The sequence below is a fragment of the Triplophysa rosa genome, unplaced genomic scaffold (genome assembly GCF_024868665.1).
Source record: "Triplophysa rosa unplaced genomic scaffold, Trosa_1v2 scaffold363_ERROPOS117636, whole genome shotgun sequence".
Classification (NCBI taxonomy): domain Eukaryota; kingdom Metazoa; phylum Chordata; class Actinopteri; order Cypriniformes; family Nemacheilidae; genus Triplophysa; species Triplophysa rosa.
The window spans coordinates 47557-60999 of record NW_026634368.1 but is presented as its reverse complement, the minus strand read 5'-3'; the positions used below and the strand labels follow the sequence as shown (position 1 = coordinate 60999).

Below are 13443 nucleotides of genomic sequence, written 5' to 3'. Positions count from 1 at the left end.
TGCTCTTAAAATATTTTATTACTGTTGTCTCCAAATGGCCTGTATTTTTTACACATTTATCAAAACTCATCAGAACTAACACTCAGTATCTAAATAAAGGAAAAATGTCGTGACTAAAAAATCCCAACAGAATAAAACATTCTGTTATACTTATAGATCGTTTTGTTGGGCGTGAGAAGCGCAGCCACTTGGAATGCAGTTATTCACGCTGTAAACATGGCACTGTGTATAAAATGTTTCCAATAACGTTTCCATTGTAATCACACAACTTATAATATACTGTATAGCCTATAGCTTTGCAAATGCGTGAGAACAATTCAGACACCACTAGTGGTACTGGTACGCGTACCACAGTTTGAGAACCCACTGTATTAAACTATTTAAAGTGGTGATTCAAGTCTGCACTTTATTGGAGGAGTGCCATTTGTATGACACGCTTGAGGAAATGCAAAGCAGACAGCAAGGCATCTTACTGGATTTGGAGCAGACAGATTTTCTTTCCTTTAATGTGATAAAATAATTGATTTTGTGTGGTATCAAAATTGTGTTGTGGCAAAAATGGTTATCTAGGTTGCGCATTAAAATGTAAGCACACTTTTCCTCAGCAAATCCTACAATTTGAGAGATCATTCATGTATAAATTGCAAACGGCCTGGGATGAGTTAAGCTCCAAAGTTTTACGATTAGTGAGATGAATTTGTTTAAATCTCCAGACTACAAGAAAAAAACAACAACAGTCATGCTTGCTTTAGCAAGGCACTACTAACAATATCATATTTACACACCCTTACAATCCAATCAAATCTTTATGAAAAACAATTTCTCCTTGACATTATTTTCTGATAAATATTTTGTTTCAATCCTAAATACCATTATATTGCAGAAGTTAAATGTGCTGTGAACATAATTTCATGTTCCTTAAAGAGCATGAGCATCTTAACACTGACCTCGTTGCCTATCAAACTAATATTCCGCTGGACTTGGGGAACCCACTGCCTGAAAATAGCGAAGAGCTCGGACACCGTAGTCCGAGGGTCCAACAGAACCTCTCGACATTGTGGATCACCCGGGTCAAAGAAGGAGAACTCTAAAACAGCAGAATCAATGCATTCTTTGAACAAACCTTAGAAACAAAACTTTTGCATTAAGGCAATATAAATTTGTATTAAAAATGTATTAAATCACTCATTCAGGTTTAGCCATGCTAAGCCAAAGCCCTGATCACTCAAATTCAGTTAAACAGCTCAGTTTGAAGTGAATTAAAGTGATGCGTGGGGGTGACTGAAAAGGCGACTGAGAGGGAGAATGATGTATCAGTGCTGACAAGCAGAAAATTGGAAAATAAATTATTTGCCCTTGTCAATACTTCACTTTTACAGCAGCTTACACAGTAAGATCTTAAATTCACTCTATAAATAAAGCTACACTTCAGAAAACAGCTGAATAAATGATGCATTTATTGGCCGAGAAATAACACAGATTAATAGTGTCAGCACTTTTGGTGTGACCTGCTTAAAACATGATAAAGTTTTCAACTAAAAGCAAAAGGATATTTCAAATTCGCCAGGTTTTTTATGCATGTACATCACACTCTGAATGCACCACAGTTGCTCACCATAGTCTGAAGGCATGGGCGCTGATGCCACCAGATGAATTACCGATCGGTCTGAAGAACGGGAAAAAATGCTGTACCGCCCTGGGACCAAGTCTCCTTCTGAGGACTCTCTCAGCACATCCTCCTTGGTCATTTCCCTCTCACCACCTAAACACAAAATTATTTCGGTCTTATATAAAGGTTTTAAAAAACATTACGAGGTACTAGTCACTTACTCTCAAGTTTACAGAGGTGTTGTCTGTTTAGAAAGTGGGAGTTGACAAATGTTATAGAAATGCATGAAGGGATAATGCAGAGTTAATGTAATGGAAATCAGAATCAGAAAGAGCTTTATTGCCAAGTATGTTTGCACATACAAGGAATTTGTTTTGGTGACAGGAGCATCCAGTACACAGAAACAGCAACAATAGTACACAGAGACCATAACACAATAGAATACAGTACTAGATTATTTAAATAAGGGCCTATGGGTATACAAAATTAAGAAATACAATACAATAAACATAAGATAAAGATATAGAGAGTAAAGCTATGTGTGTAAGTAAATATATACAAGTAAAAAATAAGAATAAGACTATTGTATGTGGTATAATGGTATAATGAACACACTCAGGCTCTAAAGAAAGCGGCCCGAAAAATGGAGCGCAACTTTAAGAAAACTAAATTAGAGGTATTTCGTACAGCATGGAAGGATAGTATTCGAAAATACAGGAAAGCCCTAAAAACTTCTAGATCCGGCTACTTTTCATCACTAATAGAAGAAAACCAGCACAACCCTAGGTTTTTATTTAACACGGTGGCTAAATTAACAAAAAATAAATCGTCAGTGACTTCTGATCCTGTATATCAGCATAGCAGTGATGAATTTATGAACTACTTCACATATAAAATCCAAGATATTAGAGAAAAAATTATAACAATGCAATCAGAAGTGAAACCCGCTGAACAAACTAACTACAGCGCCCTTAAGGAGAAAATGCAATTATTTTATACCGTAGATCAAGATGAGCTGTCTAAAATTATTAGATCATCTAAATCAACAACATGCATACTAGACCCTATACCTACAAATCTACTGAAAGAGATGCTCCCAGAAATTATAGATCCTCTTCTTGGTATTATTAACTCATCTCTGACATTAGGACATGTGCCTAAAGCATATAAGGTGGCTGTTATAAGGCCCCTTGTCAAAAAACCCCAACTCGACCCTAGAGAACTAAGGAACTACAGGCCTATATCGAATCTACCTTTCATATCTAAAGTTCTGGAAAAAGTAGTTTCAACTCAATTATGCTCCTTCCTCCAAAGGAATGACATCAATGAAGAATTCCAGTCTGGATTTAGAGCATGTCACAGTACAGAGACTGCTTTGATCAGAGTTACAAATGATCTGCTATTGGCGTCTGACCGAGGTTGTATCTCGTTATTGGTGCTGCTAGACCTTAGTGCTGCATTCGATACCATTGACCACAGCACACTCCTACATAGACTCGAAAATTATGTCGGCATTAAGGGAATAGCTTTGAAATGGTTTAAATCTTATTTATCCGACCGTTTTCAATTTGTAGCAATAAACAATGAGGTGTCACGCAAATCGCAAGTCCAGTACGGTGTACCACAGGGCTCAGTCTTAGGGCCTCTGCTCTTCGCATTATACATGCTACCTCTAGGAGATATAATAAAGCGACACGGAGTTAGCTTTCACTGTTATGCTGATGATACTCAACTTTATATTTCCTCGAAGCCTCATGAAACACAGCAGTTCCATCGAATAATGGAATGCATAGTCGATATAAAAAACTGGATGAGTAACAACTTTTTATTACTGAACTCGGACAAAACGGAAGTGTTACTTATTGGACCGAAAACTGCTATAAGTAACAACCAAGAATACTGTTTAACTATTGACGGATGTTCCATAAAACCCTCGTCGTCAGCAAAGAATCTTGGCGTTCTATTCGATAGTAATCTGTCATTTGAGAGCCACGTCGCCAACACCTGTAAAATTGCGTTTTTCCATCTTAAGAATATATCTAAACTACGTCATATGCTGTCAATCTCAGATGCAGAGAAGTTAATTCATGCATTCATGACATCAAGACTAGATTACTGTAATGCACTGTTAGGTGGTTGCCCTGCAGGCTTATTACAAAAACTCCAATTGGTCCAAAACGCGGCAGCTCGAGTTCTTACACGTACAAAAAAGTATGAACATATTAGCCCGGTTCTGTCAACCTTGCACTGGTTACCTATAAAGCATCGCGTTAACTTTAAAATCTTGCTTATTACCTATAAAGCCTTACATGGTTTAGCTCCTCAGTACTTGAATGAACTCCTTTTGTATTACAGTCCTTCACGTGCATTACGCTCTCAGGCGTCCTGTCAGTTGGTAATACCTAGAATTTCAAAATCAAGTGCAGGTGGTAGATCCTTTTCCTATCTAGCGCCTAAACTTTGGAATAGTCTTCCCTGCACTGTCCGGGAGGCAGACACACTCTGTCAGTTTAAATCTAGACTAAAGACGCATCTTTTTAATCTTGCATACACTACTCTTCCATAATATAAATCTTCTGAGGGTTTAGGCTGCATTAGTTAGATCAACCGGAACCAAAAACACAACTGATGTACTTGTTGCATCAAAGAGTGCAGAACAGTACTCTACTCTCAGCCAGTCTTGTCTCATTGTTCCAAGGTTACCACAGCGAGCAGGATGCAGTTCATGGCCTGACCTGATGGTAGAGCGGAGAATGGGAAGTGGGGACCTGACAAGAGCTGAGATGATAGAGCTGGATAAAGAAGGACGCGGTCTCTTGACATGTCTTCACCACAAAACTTCAAATGCTATTAGATTATTAATGATAATCTTAAACTATAATTTATTTTATTATTAAGTTTATTTATTTTATTTAGCCTTGTTGTGCAAGTTCTCTGGAGCTTGTGCAGAGGCAGCAGCTTTTGCCAGAGGGGAACTGGAATCCCCTGGTTGGGCCTGGGTTCTCCTGAGGTTTTTTTTCTCGATTAGAGTTTTGGGTTCCTCGCCACCGTTTGCATACTGTTTTTGCACTATCTGCCTGACCGGGGGGGCTGCTTTAGAATTTTAAAGTTTTACTTAATTAATATTGCATATAGGAATTTATAGTCTGTTATATTTGACCTGTGCTTCTCTCTCCTTTATCCTAAATGTGTGTTCTCACTGAGCGTGTGTGTGTGTGTACTTGTCTGTGTACGTACGTGTGTGTGTGTTGTGTGTGTGTGCGTGCGCATCCGTGTGTGTGTCTCTATGTCTATGTGTGTTAGTACGTGTGCATATTGTGTGTGTGTGTCTCTATGTCTATGTGTGTTAGTACGTGTGCATATTGTGTGTGTGGAGTGTTTTGTATGTGGGTATGTCTGTCTTCTGTGTTTTCAACCTTTTCTTGTTTCTGCAGGTACAACTTTAATTATTTTCCTTATAGTCAATATGTCTCATGTACAGCTGCTTTGTAACAATGAAAATTGTAAAAGCGCTATATAAATAAAGTTGAGTTGAGAGTTGAGTATGTACAAGATGTGCTATATACAGCAGAGTGAAATATAATTTACAGAAAAAGTTATAAAAAATAGATAGTGTATTATCTGGACGATATAATTAATATTGCACTTAATTATTATTGCACAAAGTTATTAATTGCACAGTGGGTAAAAAACATTTAACTGTTCAAGAGGTAGATGGCCTGACGGAAGAAGCTGTTTTTGTGTCTGGTTGTTTTGGTGCTCAGTGCTCTGTAGCGCTGACCAGACGGCAGCATTGTGAAGAGATGATGGCTTGGATGTGAGTGGTCCAGGGTGATTTTCTGATCCCTTTTCCTCACTCTGGATGTATACAGATCTTGGAGGGTGGGCAGGGGAGCACCAAAGATCTTCTCAGCAATCCGAACCGTCCTCTGTAGTCTTCTGATGTCTGACTTCTGATGTCTGAGGTGTCTGAAATCAAGAGTGAAGCTCAAGAACAACAGTAAATGGTCAAGAAGTTTCTGTGTCAAGTTGCTCTGTTCCAACATATCCTTCCAACCCATACGACCGAATAGGTTGTTTGTCACTTCCCTTAAATACAACCAATAGGAGCCTTTTCTAAATTAGTTGCTCTACAGGGCAACAAGCGATGGCACATAAACTTATTACATTTTAAAGCCTTAATGCTTGTTGGGGTTTAATGTGCATGCTAATCTGAAATTTCTGTGGCTCTTCTGGTAGAGCATTGCATGAGCAGAGCAAGAATAATTTTTCATTCCCAGAGAACACACACACGCACAAAAAAATGCAAGTTGTATTTTGCTAAGGGACCATGTGAAAATCATGTTACGTTTCGTTTCAATAAACAAAGCAATTCTAAAATAAGAAATACATATACTGAAATCGAATAAATAAAATAACTAAATAAATGCAATAATAAAAAAAATGCATTAAAGCGGCAGTCCGCAAGTTCTTTTGACTAAAATTCGTTAAAAACAATTATTGAGACATGAAAGAACGGTGTTTAAAACTGTGTCATTACCCTTCCTGGATTCACCACAGAAAGCTTGTAATAATGGTTTGTAATTTGCCCTGTCAGTCGACTTTCCCGGAGATCCTTATATGGTGTCTTTCGTCTATGTGTCATTTTGTCACATTCGTACACAGAACGAAGAGGATCCGGCTGCTAGCCCGTGCGTGGATGTTGCCAGTGACAGGCGGTTTGTAGCATGTACTCACAACTGCTGGGTAGGATTTCATACAATGTTTAGTATTATTTGTAGCACCGTTTAGTACTTTTACTTTTAAACACCAAGCAGTACTGACATCTGGGGATTCATCATTTGTGAAAAACAAGAAAGAACGAACTGTTGACAGTTTACAAAGAAACGGGGAATGTGATCGGACTCGTGCGAAAACAAGAATTAATATTGGCAAGGCATTTCAAAGGTGGCGTGAACTCTGTGATCTGAAAGGATTGTAAACGGATGCAGACATGGCTTTATTTCTTCTGAACAGGTAAGACATTTCAATATTTCAATAGATAACACAAAAAACGTAGCGCACCTTGTTGTGTTAATATAGACGGGTACAGTTTCATCGGTTGTTCAGTGAGACGAGTGTGTGCTGCAAAGTCTTTTTATTGGTCCCTTTGGAACGCCATACGCGGGGACGTCGCGGGCGGACATGCTTTGAAAGGATTTTTTTTACTTAGCGTCTGGACAAACGTACGCGTGGACAAACGTCTGGATAAACGTACACGCGGAAAGTTCAGTTTTCATATTTTGTGGATTGTAAACCAGTGTAGACACTATTAGTAGTAAATGAAGAAATAAATGTTTATTTATGCATGTATATATGTGTATATAAATGTTCCAGGTGTTAGTTGCTGATCTTTTATGTGTGTGTTAAAGATGATAGCCTAATTGCTGCCTAGGTAATTCAAAAACAGAAGAAAGGTACAAATAAAAAAGGTTGTTTTTATTATTTATTACGTTTAAACTGGTCATAGCCTGATTTTAACTTACATGTTAAATGTACTGTTCTATGGGTTTCTTAACACTCCCTCCCTCCCATCTGTTCTGTTTCTTCTTCATGTCTCCCCAAATCATCTGATTCAGACCAGTTCATTAATAGGGACTTCAAGATTTGAAATTGTTGTCTCATACAAAAGAAACCCTGATGTGAACCCCTGTTTTAAAGGCCTACCGTAGCAGCACAAGAAACATACATATATAGTCTGGGATAAACATGCAGGGCAATGTTACACACTGTATTTAAATGTGCTGTGAATGTATAATTTTTAAAAACATAGAAGAAACATTGTCTCGGTCTTGTCAACACCTTCCCCAGCTAACACATGACATACCGGTTACGTAATTTATTGGTCATTTTTGGTAATTTCATGAATTACCAGCTGGCAATGTAGCTGGCACGTCCCAGGCACGTAATTTCATTACCATTAAATGACCAATTCATGACTGCATGAACTCCTGACGTTACACGATAACCAAAAATGGTCCAGTTACGTAATATATTCGTAGTATTTTGGTAATTACATGACCTACTGGTAATGTAAAGTACACGTCCTAGGCACGTAAATTCTTTACCATTAAACGACCAATTCATGACGTCGCCTGCACGAACTCCTGACGTTACATCAGCAGATTCTGTAGCCATTTTTAAAAACCGTCTGAAAACACATCTCTTCCGTCAACACCTGACTGATCAGCTCTGACTTCTATCTCTTTCCTTCTCTTTCAAAAAAAAAAACCTTAGCTCTGTATACTGTGATAGGCTATATGAGACCAATTTTGTTTTTGCACTTATGCTTTTTGTTGTCCTTATGTTATTCCAATTGCTTCCATTGTTTCCCTCATCTGTAAGTCACTTTGGATAAAAGCAATGTACAGATGTAAATGTAAATGTTACAAGATAACCAAAAATGGTTCAGTATACGTACTATATTCGTAGTATTTTGGTAATTACATGACCTACTGGTAACGTAAAGTACACGTCCTAGGCACGTAAATTCTTTACCATTAAACGACCAATTCATGACGGCGCCTGCACGAATTCCTGACGTTACAAGATAACCAAAAATGGTCCAGTTACGTACTATATTCATAGTATTTTGGTAATTACATGACCTACTGGTAACGTAAAGTACACGTCCTAGGCATGTTTCATTACCAATAAATGACCAATTCATAACGTCAAATTTACTGTCTCCTAACGTTGCAGGATAACCAAGAACGGTCCAGTTACGTAATATATTGGTTATATTTTGATATCAACATGACCTGCTGGTAACGTAACTGCCAGGTCGCAAGCACATAATTTCATTACCATATATATTAGCCCATGCTTAACATTGACGATTCACACGACAATTATTATGCTTGTTTAAAATGTTTTTAGTCTTAACATTGTAAATCTGCCAGATTTACAAGAGATTTAACAAGCTAAACTATGCAGGCTGCTCTGTGTTGTATGGGAATATTAACAGCGCGCGCGCACAGCTGAACTGCGCCTGACAGGACCGCTCGTTTCTTCGAAGTTCTATTTTCACAACAGTGGATTAAAGAGTTGTATAAATCGCATTTTAAATGAAATATGTACTCGTAAGCTGACAGAACGCCGTCTGAAAAAAACAACACTTTTTTGAGGTGCTTCTTTACTGACTGGAACAAGGTTCCTCTGACAGGAAATTTCGTTTTATCAGTTGAGAGACTCTACTTGCTTTTCAACAAATGGCGTTTATGAAAAAAAAAAGAGAGTAAAGTGCCTGAAAGCGGCGGCTTTAGAGAGTAAAAAAAGAGAGTAAAGTGCCTGAAAGCGGCGGCTTTACACAGCGGCGGGATCATCACCAAGATAGGAATGTTTCCACTGACAAAAAAATCATTCAGGTAAGACATATAGCCTAAGTGGTTTGTATGAAATGTATAAAATGTTCTTTAAGTAATTATTTGGTTTTATTTTTATATTATTTAGCACTGGTGGCTGTTAAGAGCAGAGTGACCATGGCAACCGGAATACGCCCTTTTCACATGACGTCACGCATCTTCCGTTCTGCCGGGAAGCAGTGTATCATTACTTCCGCTAAAAACAGAAAGAACGAACTGAAGACGGTTTACAAAGAAACAGGGAATGCGATCTTGCGAACATTAATATTGGCAAGGCATTTCAAAGGTGGCGTGAATGCGGATGCAGACATCGCTTTATTTCTTCTGAACAGGTAAGACAAATTTTTAATATTTCAACAGATAACACAAAAACCGTAGCGCACTTGTGTTAATACTAGGGATGCACCGATACCAGTATCGGTATCGGCCCGATACCAAGCTCATGTACTCGTACTCGTACTCGTAATGACACACCGATACCTCACGTGACATACATAGAGCCCTATGATTTCCGCAATGCGAAAAACGCGGACGGAATCGAGGAATCCAGGCATTCCCTAACAAGAAATTAGCGCTGAACAGCTAACGTAACAGTTAACGAAATATTCAGATACTGTTTAAATATGTATTCTGCTTGTTTTGCGTTACCGTGTGTGAAAGAGTGGTGCCGTTGCGTGTACTGAACGCATTGTGCTTGTGGAGCTTTCAGTGCCAGCGTTTCACTGCAGGAGGACACGAACACGTAAACAAACACCATTTGCGGCGATCCGTCAACGTAAAAGTCCGGTTAACTTAAACAAACGCTCTTTGAGGCGTCCCGTCAAAATAAAAGTCCGGTTGACTTGAACAAGTTATAATACACTCACATTTTACCACACCACCCCCCCATAATTTTTTTATAATTTGACCACAGAGTATATTGTTTACTTTAGTAAACTGAAGTAAATGTGCTAGTAAAATTGTGCTACTTATCATAAAAAAATAGAACTTGATTAAAAAATTGTACTTAAATTTAAGTAGACCTAAAAACAAAAGAAAATGTACCAGTAAGATACTGGATTATTAACATTATTGAACATTATACAGGCATCGGTTATAGGTATCGGCGAGTACCAGAAAAAAATATCTGTACTCGTACTCGGTCTTTAAAAAATGGTATCGGTGCATCCCTAGTTAATACAGACAGGTATCATCGATTGTTATTTCTCTCTTTATGTTCATTATGATAAATGTAAATTAAGCCCTATTCGCCCGGGATTAGTATTATCTGGGGACCTCGTGTGATTTAGAAATTACCTCCCCACATCTGTATTTCATGTGGCGTGAATTAGCACGGACAAGTGAAGCCTGTGATTTTACTCACATTTACGGAATTATATCCCGGATATGATGGCAAGGCTTTGCATATAGTATATATAGTTGTATGATGTACAATGATTTATGACCGTGCCTGTCAGCATTTGAGACCCGCGTTCGGGGAACTTCTGTCCGGTTCGCGTTACGGGAGTTTCCATGAGAAATAACAAAATGACCCAGCACCCGAAATAATATCAAAACACTTCAACACAGCCTCCATTTGCGCTATTTGTGTCTGTTTATGTTCTTATTTGTTTCGTGTTATATCATCTGCCGTGTTATCTGTGTTTATTATGCGCTACTGATGTACAGTGAAGATTCTCACCGCTGCACTGTCACAGGCCACGACTCAAAACAACAGACTCATCCGCGCAGTGCCGAATCACAACTCAAGTAAAGAAATATCTCCGCACATCACCTGCAGTAGCAATTACAAACTGAGATGGTGACAAACAGGCCAATCCTACGGACTGCCGCTTTAAGCAAATCTGATTTGTATGTCTTTTAATGACCCTAGAACCACAAGGGCTTTAAACAAAATTATATTTACCCTGAATCATTGAACCAAGTCATTACATCTTTGACTCCCTTTAGGTATTCATATTTTTAATTTTCTCTCATTTTCTCTCACTTTCATTTTCATTTCATATTTTTTTATTCCGCAGCCAGCAGTTAGTCATTATGTAACATCTAATGATGTGTAATCTGAATGGATTTCCATTATGAGAATAAGTACAGTCATGTGTTTGTGAAATCAAGTGTACTGAATTTGGTGAATAGCCACAAGGTGGCGCAGTAAACCACCTTGTTTTTTGCCGTGTCAGTGCAGAACAGTGGATTATTTAGAAAATTAAGATATACAAAGATATACAAACCCCAATTCCAATGAGGTTGGGACATTTTATAAAACATAAATTAAAACTGATTACGATGACTTGCAAATCCTTTTTGACCCATATTTAATTGAATACACCACAAAGACAACATATTTAATGTTCAAACTGATAAACTTTATTGTTTTTTGAAACTATTCCCTTATTTTTAATTTGATCCCTGCAACACATTTCAAAAGAGCTGGGACAGGGGCAACAAAAGACTGAAAGACTGAAAAAAGACAAAAAATACCTTTTTGGTACATTCCACAGGTGAACAAATTAGGTATTGGTATAAAAGGAGCATAATAAAAGGCTCAGTCATTCACAAGCAAGGATGGGACACGGTTCACCACTTTGTGAACAACTGCGTGAGCAAATAGTCCAACAGTTTAAGAACAACGTTTCTCAACCTAAGGTTGAAAGGAATTTAGGTACTTCATCATCTACACTCCATAATATCATCAAAAGATTCCAAGAATACGGAGAAGTCTCTGTACGTGAGCGACAAGGCCGTAAAACAACACTGAATGTCTATGACTAGGGCTGCAGCTATCGATTCTTTTACTAATCGAGTATTCTACTGATTTTTCCATCGATTAATCGGGTATTCGGATAATAAGTACTTTTTCTTTATTAAACAGCAATACTAATTATACAAGAGAAAATAAGACAGGTCTCTTAAAATGAGTAAAACAACTAATTTGTTTCCTTTTTAGAACAATTAGTTTTTATTGCTGAAATAGCATACATTGATATCTGTGAAAACTAAACCCATTTAGTACATTCCATTGCCATATTAAATTCAAAATGCAATATAATACAAATATATAAATAAGAAACATGAATAAAAATGGAAATGATAATTTCAAACAATAGCCTATGACTTTTATTTTGGCAGGTTGTCAGAAGACGCTTATTTTTTAGTATGTCTGTTTCTTCACTCAAACAATAACATGTTTGTGAAATAAACTCTCAGCGCAACTCTGGAGGTGAAGTTCATGTCCTCATTCAGCGCAGACGCAGACAAATTCATGAGCATCACGCGTGTAGCACGTTAAACTGTGCAGTTCATTCACTCAGACACGCAGAACAGACAGATGACATGTGTAAATAACAGGATTCGGTGTCCACTAGTCCGCATCTAGTTTGATGGACTCAATGCAGCCGGAAAACAAGTTTCACTCGTAAAATAGACTAAAACTAAGTAAAATATCAGTTCACCATTTCAATAAGCTATTAGGGCTGTGACGGTGGCAGTTTTTTACCACTGCGGTGGTAATAGATGGTGCGGTGGTTGAGAAATATATATTATTTATATAAATAATATTTATATTATTATATTTGCGTGTAGCAACCACATGACGAGTGGAAGAGAAATATAGACCTTATTTAAATACTTGAAATTGTTAAATAATTGAAATATGATATCTGAAATAAATGAGGATGAAACATCCGTCAATGTTTAACGCGCAAATCCATCAGTGAAACGGCACGCTACAGCATATAAAACATTGAAATAAACATCAGTAAATAATGAAAACTTAAATGATATAAGAAAGCTAAATACTAAATAAAAAAGCTCTTGTTGCAGTAACTTCAGTCAGTGGCGTATTAACCCTTACAGTCCTTAACAATTCCATTTGAAACAAACTGTTTAAACCTACATTGGCTTTCCTATTCAGATTGCCATAAATACTTTACTTTTTCCGACTCGTTGATGTGAAACTTACTTGTTGACATTGTCCAGATTAAAATGTGTACAGCTGCACTAAATGCGCGTTCAGAAGATGTGCACAGGAGCGCAAATGAAGAGATGTCTCTCCGCAACCGCGGCAAAACCTGCGCGCGCTCCGACACTAAGCAAGCGGGTCATAGCCAGTTTTGATTTTACGTATCTGTTCATTTCTCAACAAGATCCATTGCAAAAGCCGCAGAATAACCTGGGTTTTGCCGTGCAGGCCTGCGCTCGAACGCACCAACGGAAACGTATGCCAATAATTTCTGTTAATTTAAAATCTTTTAAATAAAACCATCCACAACTGAAAGGCTACAACTAGCAATCGTTATCGCAACTCTCATATTTATTACACCTATATTTGTCAGAGTGACGTGCACTACCGCCGGTGGCAGTTCACCGTCATGGCACTTTACCACCGCGGTGGTGCGGTTGTTACGGCAACCGTCACAGCCCTATAAGCTA

The 13443-nt window shown here is 37.9% G+C and overlaps 1 protein-coding gene across 8 annotated transcripts in view; it reads right to left on the bottom strand.

Annotated features, from left to right (window-relative positions):
- The window catches only part of LOC130550585 (CAP-Gly domain-containing linker protein 4-like), a 108496-nt gene that overhangs the window by 53102 nt on the left and 41951 nt on the right, over positions 1 to 13443 (bottom strand). For 2 of the 8 annotated variants that reach the window (XM_057328071.1, XM_057328074.1), the window contains exons 1-3: positions 5391 to 5474; positions 1616 to 1762; positions 948 to 1087 (exon numbers count right to left, since the gene is read on the bottom strand). In XM_057328071.1, the coding sequence (XP_057184054.1) occupies positions 948 to 1087; positions 1616 to 1762; positions 5391 to 5403 (300 nt within the window). In that variant the 5' untranslated portion in view covers positions 5404 to 5474. Of the gene's footprint in view, positions 1 to 947; positions 1088 to 1615; positions 1763 to 5309; positions 5333 to 5390; positions 5579 to 13443 lie in introns of those variants that run through there. The other 6 variants (XM_057328075.1, XM_057328077.1, XM_057328076.1 and 3 more) reach the window with 5 other exon arrangements.